Source organism: Perca flavescens, chromosome 23 (genome assembly GCF_004354835.1).
Source record: "Perca flavescens isolate YP-PL-M2 chromosome 23, PFLA_1.0, whole genome shotgun sequence".
Taxonomy (NCBI): Eukaryota; Metazoa; Chordata; class Actinopteri; order Perciformes; family Percidae; genus Perca; species Perca flavescens.
This window is the reverse complement of record NC_041353.1, coordinates 15698655-15711925: the sequence shown is the minus strand read 5'-3', so window position 1 is coordinate 15711925 and position 13271 is coordinate 15698655. Positions and strand designations below refer to the sequence as shown.

The following is a 13271-nucleotide window of genomic DNA, read 5'->3' as shown; positions in this document are numbered from 1 at the left end:
AGGGAAAAGAAGACCGTGAAAAGAGGGGGTTTTGTTTTTAAAGACTGTTGAGAATACTTCAGCTTACAGCAACATAAATAATCAGACTTTTGGTAACTGTTCTGCCTCACTGCCAATAAAATGTATGAATGCACTCCATGCTTTTCTGTCCTCCGCAAAGCCTGAGGTTTATGCACACACCCTTCGCCTGCAGCTGAGGAAAATCATGTAGTCTGCAATTATTCTGAATTACACCCAAGACAGTCTTGCAGTAGCTTTTAACTGGGGGATGCTGGCCATTTTATTTGTTTTAGTCTTTTGATGTTTCAAAACCAAAATGTGTGAAAAGATGAGTGTGAGCGTCTTAAGGTCTGTCAAATTCAAAAAATGGATATAAGGTCATGCTAAACACAGAGATAGATTTCCTTTAAATGAAATGTGTATGCATCCAGTTGAGTACCAACTGTTTCTTGCACATGCATGGAAACACACATACATTATCACTCATTCGTTCAACTCAACAGCTTCAAAATATTATGTAAGTGGAAATGACTCATGGGCCAGTCGATCTGTAATAGAGCATTGTGAGCTGTTTGTCAGCCCGTGGTACCAAACAATGAGATAACCGAATGACCGCATTTTGCCATTTAGAGCAAATGATTCACATAATCATACAGTATACAGCATGTAATCCCATCCGAAGTAACCTTGGGGACACCTGTGTGATGCAAAACAGTCAGTGGGTTCACTTAAGAGAATGTCTGAGCTGTGATTTACCAATGACCAGAATGGCCATTGATTTTGTTTTCTTCCTGTCCTTTCTGTCCACTGAAATCTTTTCTTTTGAAATTGCACTTTTCCTGTTAAATACCATGTCAAATGTGCCATGCAAGAACATAAGAGTGGACAGGATGGCATACTGATAAAGGCCAAGTAGCTTGAATTATCATATTGTGTACATGTTAATCACAAAAGAGCAGACCACTCCCCTGTTATTTAGATGATAACACTTCAACCAAGAAAATGCATTGAAAACAGTGAATCATCACATTATATTGCTTCAAAATAAGACTCAATTTTATTTTTTTTCTGCAGTACAATGTCTAAGTGCTGTACACGGGCCAAAAACAAATATCCTGCAAAGCACATAGTCAATTTGATTCCCTGTTGTTGTGTCAGAATCTTTGTGGTGAGGGTATGAAGGTTTTACCTTATGGATAATGAGCTCATGGGTGCCATCTGGCAGAGTCCTGCCATCCTCCTGCATCAGAGGAACAAAGGAGTAGCCAAACAGTTTCTTCTCTCCCTTGTCTTTAGCTGTCAAACAACAACACATGGGCATGGCATTGAGTCAAAAATACACAAGCACAGACCGCATGAAATAAACAAAACTAATGTTATGAAACCGGTTCTTTTCAGATTATGCAATACAAATGAATACATTGAAAAAGTGAATCTGATGCTCTGCCTTCCGTGTGTTGATTCTATTTAAAAACGCCAAGCTGTAAAGCATCGTTGATAATGTAAACACAAGCACGCAGGTGATACACATTCCGGTCGATGGTTTTACATTATTCCACTGATCGACAATGGTAGAGCGCCACGAAATGCAGCAATGCATCAGCAAGAGGCAGAGAAGAAGACCACTAGCTAGAAAACATGAATGCAAACAATTCAGGTTTAAAAAAACAAAGAAAAAAAAGAAGCAAAAACAATCATTTGAAATGATTAAGTTACTCTTCGAGGGCCTGATTAATGCGGGCTGCTGTGTTTTTAGGAAGCTTTTTGAAAGCTCTGTGCATAATTTGCATTATGAACATGTAATCTGATTTATTTGCTGCTTTAGCAATAAAGTGCTAATGTGCACACAGCGGGAAGTGAAAAGTGTAGTAATGGGAAGCTTTCTATTTTCTTTCATTCCAACACCAGAGATTTATTGAAGCTTAGTCTATCGTGTGTGTGTGTGTGTGTGTGTGTGTGTGTGTGTGTGTGTTCACTCTCCCTTGAGAAGCACAAGTTGTACTGTATTAACCTTATAAAACGGATTTCTGTCTTGCTTTGCTGTGATTACGTTTTTACACCAGGAAGGTTATTGCTTACACGACTCTTACGCTGTAAACTTTTGCTTTTTGTGGTGTGGGGTTCTTTTCGGACAGGTTTCCCTAATCTATAAACCCTCATCGCCTTGGGCGCGAGGAGATTAGGAAAGATTAAGTGGTACTGTGAGAGACTCAGGCTTAGCTGAGCTTGGCAGACCAGGAAGAGATTGATGTATGAAATATCTTGAAACCACTCTACCAAATACACACCACTATTATATATAATTTAATTGTTTGGCGGCTCGTCAGGAATTTAAGGTTTTAAATTGTAAACAAGGAAAGACTTTGTATCTTTAAACTGTCTAGTGAGAGAGAAAACAGCTGCTCCTACGAACAATAAAGTGTGCCTTCTTCTGCAAATTGTTTCATTTGTTTGAAATATTACAGAACCTAACAACAAACAAGCTGTAATGATGCTGACAGGTCCTTACAGTCCCGTTTAGCACCATTTTGAAACAATACTGGACTCCCCACAAACAAATTAACAATTATCGCTGCTGCTAGATGGAATTTAAAGGCATATTCATAAAAAAATTGCTTTATGTGTTGTCTTAATTGAAAATGAGAGTGTCTACTAATCATATTTCAACAGACAGGTTGTCCCAGAGTTTGGGAGCCCTAATAGTATATGTAATATAGTCTCCTCAGTTTGGTGTCACCACAGGCTTAAATTGGGCTGTTAATGGGCAGCCCTTGGGTAGCAATGCTAGCACTGTGAGCAGTAATAAGGCCACTATATCTACTGCACACAGCCACACAGCCTCCCAGCTTGGCTGCAAACAGCATATTAATATCAGCTTGTTATGAGAGATGAGACTCTGCCCTCTCCCTGCAGCCCAAAGACAGAGTGAGAGCAATATTTTGGTAATAATTAAAGTTTTGTCTCATTAGGAGGTGAGAAGTTGGACAAACTAGTCTCATTATTCAAAATATATATATAAAAATGCTTAAACAAGCGAACTCTTTTACACTTGGACAGTATCTATTTGGGGGTGGCAGCAGCCTCTGGGCTTGAAGCTGGAGGGTTGGCTGATTCAAGCAGGTGGGAAAGTGAAAGCTTATTGTGCTCTTCTCCCTCCACAACAATGCCTCTTTACCTGCAACTCCCCTGGATAATAAACTGAAAAGAAAGCAGCACCTCAGGCATTCACACCTGAGCACCTAATGTCTGAAAATGTGGAAACATGTGTTCACTTAACCGTTCCTAGATAACAATCCTGTTCCCACTTACTGGAGCAGTGTCGGAACTCAAACCGGACGTGCGACCCGCGAAACATGTCGACCGGGATAGGCAGCTTGATCTGCTCCGCCCAGCGGGGGCTGTTGTTGTGGTACAGCACCAAGGAGTGGTACTCATCCCCACCTGGTTCACCAGAGCCGGCAGCCACGTGACTCTGAAAGAGAGAAAGAAGAGAATTAATGAAGACAGAGGTGGAGGGGAACAATGAGAAGAAAAAACAGGAAGTGAAGAGAGGAAATGAGAGGCCAGACTCAAGGATGAGGACACAATGAATAAATGAGTCACACATGAAAAGATATGAATGCATTAAAAACCCTCTACACACCACAAATGCCAATAAAGTGAAAATGATATGGTTAACATGTGTGTGTTTATGTGTGTCAGAGGGTTGCATGCCATGCGGTGGCAGTGGCAGCAGGGTTATATTTGAGTCTATTTTCTGTTCAAGGCCAAGGCAGCGCAGGAAACCACAGAAGCAGACTGTCACAGCACTGCACCAGAAATGGGCAACACACTGGAGAGACACTTAGCTCTCATCTGGATCAACAATATTTAAATGAAGAGTTTTTCTCCAAAATAAGGCACCCGCTATTAAGAAAAAATAAACTGAGTTAACTAAGGACTTAAATAAGGACTTAAATAAGGCATTTACTAGCCTTAAACAAAGTGGTTAGATGGTAAAAAATATATTTTCCCAATGTCCCAATGTTTGACATAGTTGCTGAATATAGAAAAAAATTTGTTTTTACCTTGAGGATTTGTCCATCGATATCCAGCACATAGACCGTGATTTCTACGTTCCTGGCAACGCTTTTCCCACCCTTCTCAAACTCGCCTTTCTCCAGTGTGATGTAAAGGTCATTCCTCATCTCTCCTGCAGGAACAGGAAGGTAAAAGAGGCAACAAGGCATTGATTATGCATAAGAGCAAGCATAACGATTTCTCAGCAGCTTGACGGCAATTTTTTGCGTAATGCTTCATGACAGGGGTGGACAGCATTTAGATTAGTGGCATTTAATGACATATATTCTGCTGACCTGAAATCTAAAGCCTGAGCTATGACCTTCCACCATTAGAGAATAAAAGATTTAAAACCTGCTGTAAGTAGACTGGGTTGCTAAAATCCATATTCTTTGATTACAGCACAGTAACAAGAGGCCATAGTACTCCATTAACCATTGCACTCCTATAACTTTGTCAAAATAAATGAATGCAGAAGAACTAGATATATCAGCCTTCATATTACTTTTTTCACACATGCAGTGTAAACAGATATGTAAACAGATTTTTAAAATAAAATCGGTGAAGTTCCCGTTTTCCACACCGATTTTCATTCCTACATGCAGATGTAGTGCATATCTGGTCTATATATAAACCTATAAGAAGATAACATAATGTAGGAAATGTGCTTGAGATAGTAAGGTGTCAGAGTTCATCCTGTCTTAAGACTTGTGCTGTAAGCTGTAAATGACTTAGGGATAATCAATCCCAGGAAGTAATATTTTACATCTTGTTGTTATAACTGCAGCTGAATGTACAATCCCTGGGTTAGGCGCACATTTATTTCCTTCTGTAGGGGAAGTCAAAATGGTACAAAGCGCTCTGTGTAAGAAAGAGAATAGGCCTGCTTCCTCTGCAGCCAAGCTGCAGTCAGACACATTGTAAAATAGGTTCCCTATATAACCTGTGTGTGTGTGTGTGTGTGTGTGTGTGTGTGTGTGTGTGTGTGCGCTCATCATATCTATCTCTCGGGTCAACATTGATTTTCTGCTCTTAACAACAGTAACCATAGCAACGTGGGGCATTTATACATACACCCATACTGTACGCTTGCTACACACAAACACTCAAAGAGTGCAGGAAGGCAGACACACACAGGGGCAGTTTCTTAATGTACAATAGGAAAAAGGGAAGTGGAGAGGGTGGGGCTAGAGCAGCTGAAGAAAGATAATGAGGAGAAACATGCAGTGAGATACAAATCCAGAGAAGAGAGACAGAAAAGGAGGGAGAGACTGTTTCCTTAGCCCAAGGGCAGACTTACACAGGCAGAAAGGGTGAGAGCACTCAGCGTTAAGGGTTTGGAGTCAGACAAAGACAAAGAAAGAGACAGTGAACATAAATCTGTGTTAGTGAGGCGCTGGGGGACCCATAGTCTGTGGTTCCTCTTTATCTGTATGACCAGACAGCACACCTCACTAATTTAAAAGAACAGCTCTTTTGTGGAAAAAAAAAAAACATCCCCTGATGTCCAGCTCTCAGACATGAATGAGTCAGAAAGCTAACACGAGTCAGGAAGCTAACTCAAACAGTACTTTCCCTTTTTTTCTTTTTTCACAGTATATGCAAATATAAACATACACATTTTGAGTCCCTTGTATCATCTTACATTCAAGTGGTTGTACATTTGTTACCACTGCAAAAAGACTCCATCCAGCTAAGCCTGAGGGTCTCTGCAAGGGTCTGTGTCATTTAGAGAAGAAGCTGTCTAAGTGATGCCTATCTACTTTAAACAACCTGAATATTTAATCTTTCTGGGGGCACCCTTAGGTGGAATTCAAATATCACTCTCACGCAATAGGTAGGGATATCAAGCGTTACCAAGGCAACTACCGTACAGTAGATGTAATAAGGCAGGTTAATGTATACATACAATACAAACATTTAAAATAAATTATTAAGTTTATAGCCTCAAAAGGGGTCAGCTACAATATTATTTCATGAATTGACATTTTACATAGAAATCAATGTTTTATTACTCTAACTGACTGATGTCACACCAAAGTCTGAATCCCCATTTTATGACCATGTTTTCACACATGCTGCCTGTTAAGTCTGTGTTTTATGTCTCCAAGAGCAGTAACCGAGCACTTAATAGGGAATATATCACAGATCTAGGTAAGGGCAGCACAGTGGCTCAGTGGTTTAAATATTGCAGGCAGGGCCTTTCTCTATGGAGCCAACATGTTTTTCCTGTAGTTGGTCCTGTTTTCTCACAGGTTAGGTGAATTGGAAACTAAATTGTCCATAATTGTGAATGTGAGTATAAATTAGTTTGTCACTCCATATGCAAATTAGCCCTGTGCTAGATAGGATAAGTGATGACTTTGGTTGGTTGGCATTGGTTAGACAGTTGTGTTCCTGCTGCACAATAAGATCATCAATCAAGATATTCTGGTTTCAAGGAAGAAACTGTTTTCCAGGAAATTAATGTTCCTGCTTCATTGGGTCCTAATTATTTTATGCAGCTACAGTAACTCACGATGGTCTTGATCTTCTATTCAAAAACATCTAGAAAATGCAATTAAGTCGAAAGCTAGCTGTAATGCGGGCTTCTTAAATGAGCAATGTGCAGGAACATAATTCTAATTCACCATCTGACCTAAAGAGAAGTTGTCTATGTTGAGCAATACTGTATGAAAGACAGATGGCATCCATCATGATCACAAACCCACAAGACTAGGAAAGTTATTAAAGAAATATATTGAAGGAAGGAAATATCTGAAACTTGGCAGTGTATTACTTGACCAAATGAGCTTGTTTGTGGTGTCTTACCTGGCATGATGACATCAGAGAAGCCCAGTTTCCTGGTGATGGACACACCTCGAGTGAAGAGGACCATGTACTCTCGTCTTAGCTGCTCTATGTCTCCGTGGAGGAGCTGGAGAGCTACTGACAGACCTAACAAAGAAATAATAACACAATTCAAAATCTGAAATATCATATTTCTAAATTACAGCCTTCAGCTTCCCTCCCTTGTCCCTTACCATAACCACTCCATAAAAAACTCAAAATATATCATAACCCTATTCCCAACACAACAAACTTGTATTGGTGAGCTCAGAAAAAAATAGTATTCAAAAGGGCATATTTTTATTACAGCCACATTGTGACTTGTGAAACAGACAACTACAGTTATACCTGCCAACAGCAATGCTTGGGTATGGAAGGAAGCAGACACCCCACATACATAAACCAAAAATGCAAACAGCCTGTGAGTCATCCCCTGCTCTTTTTTATTAAGAGGAAATCCTACATGAAGACTGTTCTGTCTCAAATCATTATTAGAGGTACCGATAGTTGATTGGTAGAACTATCGTTATCGGCAAAAATCCATACCGATAGTTTTTCCTGGTTGCGTCCGTTGCTGGAGCGGCTGAGAAGTGCGCGCTGTAATTCATTACACAGTACGCGAGAGCTGAGAAGGGTCTGCTGGCATCATGCATTACAATAGCTGCCTCTAGAGCAGGGGTCACCAACCTTTTCTAAACTGAGAGCTACTTCATGGTATTGAGTCATACGAAGGGCTACCAGTTATATACACTCTTCTGAAATAACAAATGTGCTCAGTTTGCCTTTAGTTATTTATGATTATTAATGATTAATGATAGTTATATATGATTATTAATAGTTATATATGGTTATTAATGATTAATGACGCTCATCTGTGTGAAGACACTGATCACGTTAAGGATTTCTCACAATTATCAACAATGACTTAACAAGGTGGGAACAGATAATATCAATATTTAGTTTTCATTTTTAGAACAGGCCTGAGGGCTCCTCATGTGGTCCTTGGGGGCTACCTGGTGCCCGCGGGCACCGCGTTGGTGACCCCTGCTCTAGAGGGTCTTTCTAGCCTTTACAGGTAATTTTCTATCCAGCCTGGAACTTGTGCCTTTTTTCGGGGTTGTTGAGCATTAAATTAACAAACTGTTACATCCAAGATCTTTCCACTTGATGTCCATAATTCACCACGTTTTCGGTCATTTCTGCCGCTAACTCCGTGCTACCCATAGACAGTAGGTGCTACCGACAAGGGAATCTCCCATGATGCCTTTGTTTATGTTTTCAACCAATGGGAAGGCAGGTCCGTCACACATTACGCCTTATATGGGCATCCAAGCGAGAACAACGAGTATAGTGGGAAAGATAGATCCCTCCAGGTCAGAGATCGTCTGTTATCGTTCTAAACCAACAGTTTAACTGTTTTTATTTGTTATTTATAACTTTTTGTTTCAGTTTGAATGAATGTCTTTTATTGACTTCAATATTTATATTTATTTCATTTAGCATGTTTTCATGGTTCAATATAGGTTTTTTTATTTTTATAATAAAGTTCAACACTGTTTTACTTGGAGTGTCATGTTTGTTTTTATCCAGTATGAATTCTAAATACTATCGGTCGATTAATCGGTTATCGGCAAATACGGCCCAACCTAGCTATCGGTATCGGTAAAATCCACTATCGGTCGACCTCTAATCATTATCCTTATGCAATAACTCCAAATGTCGGTGCAGCTAAATTAAAGGTCCAATGTGTAGGAATTTCTCCCATCTAGCAACAAGCGTTGAGATCATATATCAAAATCAACTCTCTCGCACCACGCAGTTCAAAGTACGTATTACAGCTACAGTAGCCTTCACGCTTCAAAAAGCCGGTCTCTTGCTCTTTTCAATATCCCTTTTCTTTTTCTGAGCGAAGAAGAAGACTCCTGTTCCTGAAATTTGGATTTTGAATATGTGTGGTCCTCCACGTTTCCTTCTTCAAAGTTTCCAGGGCCGGGAAGCTACCATACCAATTAGCAGCATTAGAAGCACCTGTGAGTTTATCAGGTGACAGTGAAAACACGAAAAGCAGAGCAGTGTGTCCTGTATGTCCCTTACCGGCTAACGTATTTCAAGATGGCGCATGAATATGGAGTGTCTACCCCAGTTCATGTGAATGCAAATGTAACATTTCAAGCCAAAAGGAATACTTGGAATTGATGGTGGAGGTAAATATTCATGAAAAAGGACAAGTTTGTGAACGGGCAACACAGATTTTGATAATGAACAACTAAACACGTTACACACTGGACCTTTAAAGTACTGACTTGTATTTAGAGTCCATGTGTGTGTGTGCCTGTCCGTGCTCATGACGGAGAGAGGCAGATACACAAACAGTCTAACATCAAGAGAGTGTGTAAGAGACAAGAATGATGATTATTATTCCTGTTGATGTTTTCAGGAAAGTTGTGAGGCAGTGGTGAAACGGTTCATAAGCTGCTAGAGGTTTCAGTTACTGAGAGTCAGCAAGGCAACATGACCTGTTTGCAAACCTGTTAGTAATATGCCAAAATTGACAGTATTTAAAAGGCATAGAGCAGGAAAAGGCTGTGGAGTTGAGGAAAAAAAAAGTGTAAAATGGTTTAAAGTTTTTAGGCTTGCCAACGAATTGTGTATCAGATAGAAATGTTGTAATACCTTAATTTTGAGCCTGATTATTTTACCACAAAAAATAACTGTCATAGAACCTACATTATTCCTATAAAAAAATGCAATACAATGGAAAATGCAGAATGTATAGACAAAATGCTAAAGTGCTAAAATTCTTTGGTTTGTCATAGTTCATAGGGATTAAATATATCTCTGGCATCTGTCTGTCCACTATCAATATTTATATTGAAATCAATAAATTAAACTTTATAACTAACACATTGAATGTGTGTGAAAGGTAGTTTAACCAAATCACACAAATTCTACTAGAATCAAAAGTCAAAAGCAGTGGCTACTGCTACTCTGCTAAACTTGAGCTAGTTACCTTTAGCAGAATTTTTAGCTGAATTGATTTAGCTGTTTTGTAGTTACTGAAAAGTTTTGATCCTTTTTTCATAAATACACATTTCTAAGGCATAATTGTAATGTTGTAAAACAAATGTCAAAAAGATATAAGATAGATGTATGAATATTGACTAAATATGTAGTAACACCGTTTTGGCTTTGTAGGGCAGGACACAGCTCCGCACTATGAGGCCAGGATGACATCTCTGAGACAAAAAACATATACACAGAGAGCATGAGGGGTGACAGAGACACTACAGATACATAACAGTCCTCTGATCTAAATACTTCAAAAATAACACCTGGTGGGAAATGATAGGATAGTCCCATTAGGTACAGGGGAGATTTTTTTTCTACACAGGCCTAACCTGCCTGCCACACAAGCTACTGCAGGGCTACAATTAGACAAACCAGCTTCATTGCTATTCTGCCTGGTAGATGTAGCTGACGCTGACAAAAACACCCTCAACCTTTGCTGCCCTCAGCCCACCCGACCTGCCTCTTCACAGATTAAAAACAAAACAAAACAAAAAAAACACATGAAAATAAAAACTCAAAAACAAAACCGTGGAGTTGTCACAGCCTCTTCTGTCACTGCCTACACTCGCATGGAGGTGGGAGCTGAATTATCAACCTGACTCATGCAGAGCTTGATTCTTATGAAATCCCTTTAATCATCTTTTGTATTCGATTACCCAAAAAGTCCCCATGACCCTGAAACACACGAGTAAAGAAAAATGAGATAGTCATTAGGCTACATGTGAACAAAATAACTGTCTCTCCACATAGACTGTCTCTCTGGCTCTTTATTACCCAGACAGTGGCAGTGTATTCATCTCTCCTCTGCTAATTGGCTGCTAATAAGGGACTTCTGGCACACTGCCAGGTACGTTTAAATACAGAACCACAAAGCGAGACAACTTTGCATAGGATGCACACACACACACACACACACACACACACACACACACACACACACACACACACTCATACAACGATGACATAGTGCACACATATATAAACAAGTACACATATACACACACATATACACATTGCGTTATCTCACTCCACTGCACACTTGTTTTAATTGCTCTCCTGACACTAAGTGTAACAAACTGCGGTCCTTAAATTATACATGGTGTTCCATAACTCCTGCATGGACATTTTCACAGGGGACAAAGTGGAGAGGAGAAACTGACCTGTTAGCTAAAGATGAAATATTTCCTCAAGTTTGCACATTTTGTGTCGAGGCCAGACAAGCCACTCAAATGTTATCTTATGCTGTAATGGTTCTCTGCGGTGGAAAAATTGCCCTTTGGGAGGAATTGACTTTTCAGATAAGGATGTACCCAGTAAAAATGTCCTGCAAGTGATGTTGTGCATAGCTGTTCTCAATGTTGAGTGAGCAATGTTAAAGTAGAGGGATTTAAGAACTGAAAAAAGAGGCCATCTTCGAGTTTGCACTGGTGAAGTTTCATTAGTATTTTGGGTTGACGTCAAACTTTGTTGAATACAGTATGCATCTTCATAAATGTAATGAAGATGCTGTTACATGATATCAGGCTGTTGCAACTTGTGTCAGTGGTGTCATCAGGGCAACTAGAGTAGGAGCAGGTGTGTGTGTGTGTGTGTGTGTGTGTGTGTGTGTGTGTGTGTGTGTGTGTGTGTGAGAGAGCGATAGAGACATGTAATTAAAGAGATAAAAGAAGTTAAAAAAGAGACATTAAAATCACATTCCAAACTGTCAAAGCTAATAAAATGATAAGGAATTAATTTGGTCCAGACTGGTGAATGGTACTCATAGTCCATTCACTAAACTTAACATCCAGTGCTCATTAAAGCACTTAAACATTGAAACCATTACCACTTTTGTGATTAAAGCATTTTTTTGCTATTTTTTTAGGATCAATGTCAAATTCAGTTAAGTGGTGGAAATGTAATTTTTTAACAAACTCGCTTGAATTATGCACGCCAGTGTATTGTGACACAAGGAGCGCAGCTCTGCTCTAATGCACTTTGAAAGAGAAAGCACTGAGACTAATCAGCTGTTTAGCTGGATCAATGTCTTTAGCTGAGAGCTATTCAAAAGCTAGCCAAAAACGTTTCTTTTTTCAACTCTTGAAAATAATTCACTTACATGTGTTTATGATGTGCATGCTAGTGTGCATAATGCTGAAAGCCTGAAGCAAACACTTACATGTTGGATGCATTTTGAGAAAGGACTCTGAACTAGGGCAACATGCTGTCTCCTGTCACTGATGTTGTTTTTCTAATCAGTGCAATTAATTGTTTTTGATTAAAGGATGCTTATCTTAAAGCTTGAAAATGTCACGGTCATCCATCAGGTGTGAAACACTAACTGAGTATGCCCCATGTCTGCAGTGCCATCTGCGGAAGGTAGAAGTTTAACATCAACAGTGCACCACATTATCTGTCTGCTTTATCTGTCATTAAATCTGACAACACGTGCGTTACTGTGATAATGCAGCTAGTCAACAGTTTAAGTAGCAAATAAAGCTGGTGTACGAACTTGATTAAGATTTTGTTGGAGTTAAATATGAGATAAGGAAACAGTAAAGTAAGTGGTTGTGGAATTTTCCTATTTTAATGTCATTCTTCTGCTTTAGGTTTTATCCCGAATTAATTTGGACTTTTGTTGCACTTATCAGCTCAGCTAGGCCCCATCACATCTCCATCTATTCAACAGCAGCACCGTCATATAGATCTTTAGCTGAATGCTGCAGTTTTGTTATGAACCAATGTAAAGATGCTGCTTGGATAAAGCCGACTGTGTTAAATGGCTTTGTGTCATTCAGTTTAATTACTGCTCTCTTTCATGCAAGATTATTCATGAGAATTTCAAGCCCCGGAGTTGTATGACTTCTTCTCAAATAATTATTGGGAGGGGAGGTTAAAAGAGGAACTGATTCAATAGATCAGTCTCACAGATTCTTGACATTTCTATAATCTCTTCTCCCTCAAATAAGTATCAACCTTTTCTATGGAGCAGGCTATGGTGTTGTGAAGAATACATAAGGGAGTTGGAAGACAATGAACTCTGTTAACACACACAATGAAAAATTTCTTCATGAAAATAGCAGCCCGCAGCAAGTTTGCAGCAACATTTCACAAGAAACATTATATTAATCAGCCTTAAGACAAACTTCTGATGCACTTTTGCTGATTGCTTACTGTTGGTTGTACATTTGCCCCTTGATGACAACAGCTGCATGCTAGCCAACACAATTATGTCTTCTCACTTCACACCCTGTACCCCATTCAAACTTCTGTCACTGTAGATTATTTTTCGAAGTCGTAATCAGAAGTTCATCCTGGGCTATAATTTTGTGTAG

The 13271-nt window shown here is 39.4% G+C and overlaps 1 protein-coding gene across 3 annotated transcripts in view; it reads right to left on the bottom strand.

Moving 5' to 3' along the window:
- dock4b (dedicator of cytokinesis 4b) overlaps positions 1–13271 on the bottom strand; it is a 120279-nt gene that overhangs the window by 52078 nt on the left and 54930 nt on the right. For all 3 annotated transcript variants that reach the window (XM_028570312.1, XM_028570313.1, XM_028570314.1), the window contains exons 13-16: positions 6871–6996; positions 4068–4192; positions 3310–3472; positions 1190–1296 (exon numbers count right to left, since the gene is read on the bottom strand). In XM_028570312.1, the coding sequence (XP_028426113.1) occupies positions 1190–1296; positions 3310–3472; positions 4068–4192; positions 6871–6996 (521 nt within the window). The remainder of the gene's footprint in view (positions 1–1189; positions 1297–3309; positions 3473–4067; positions 4193–6870; positions 6997–13271) is intronic.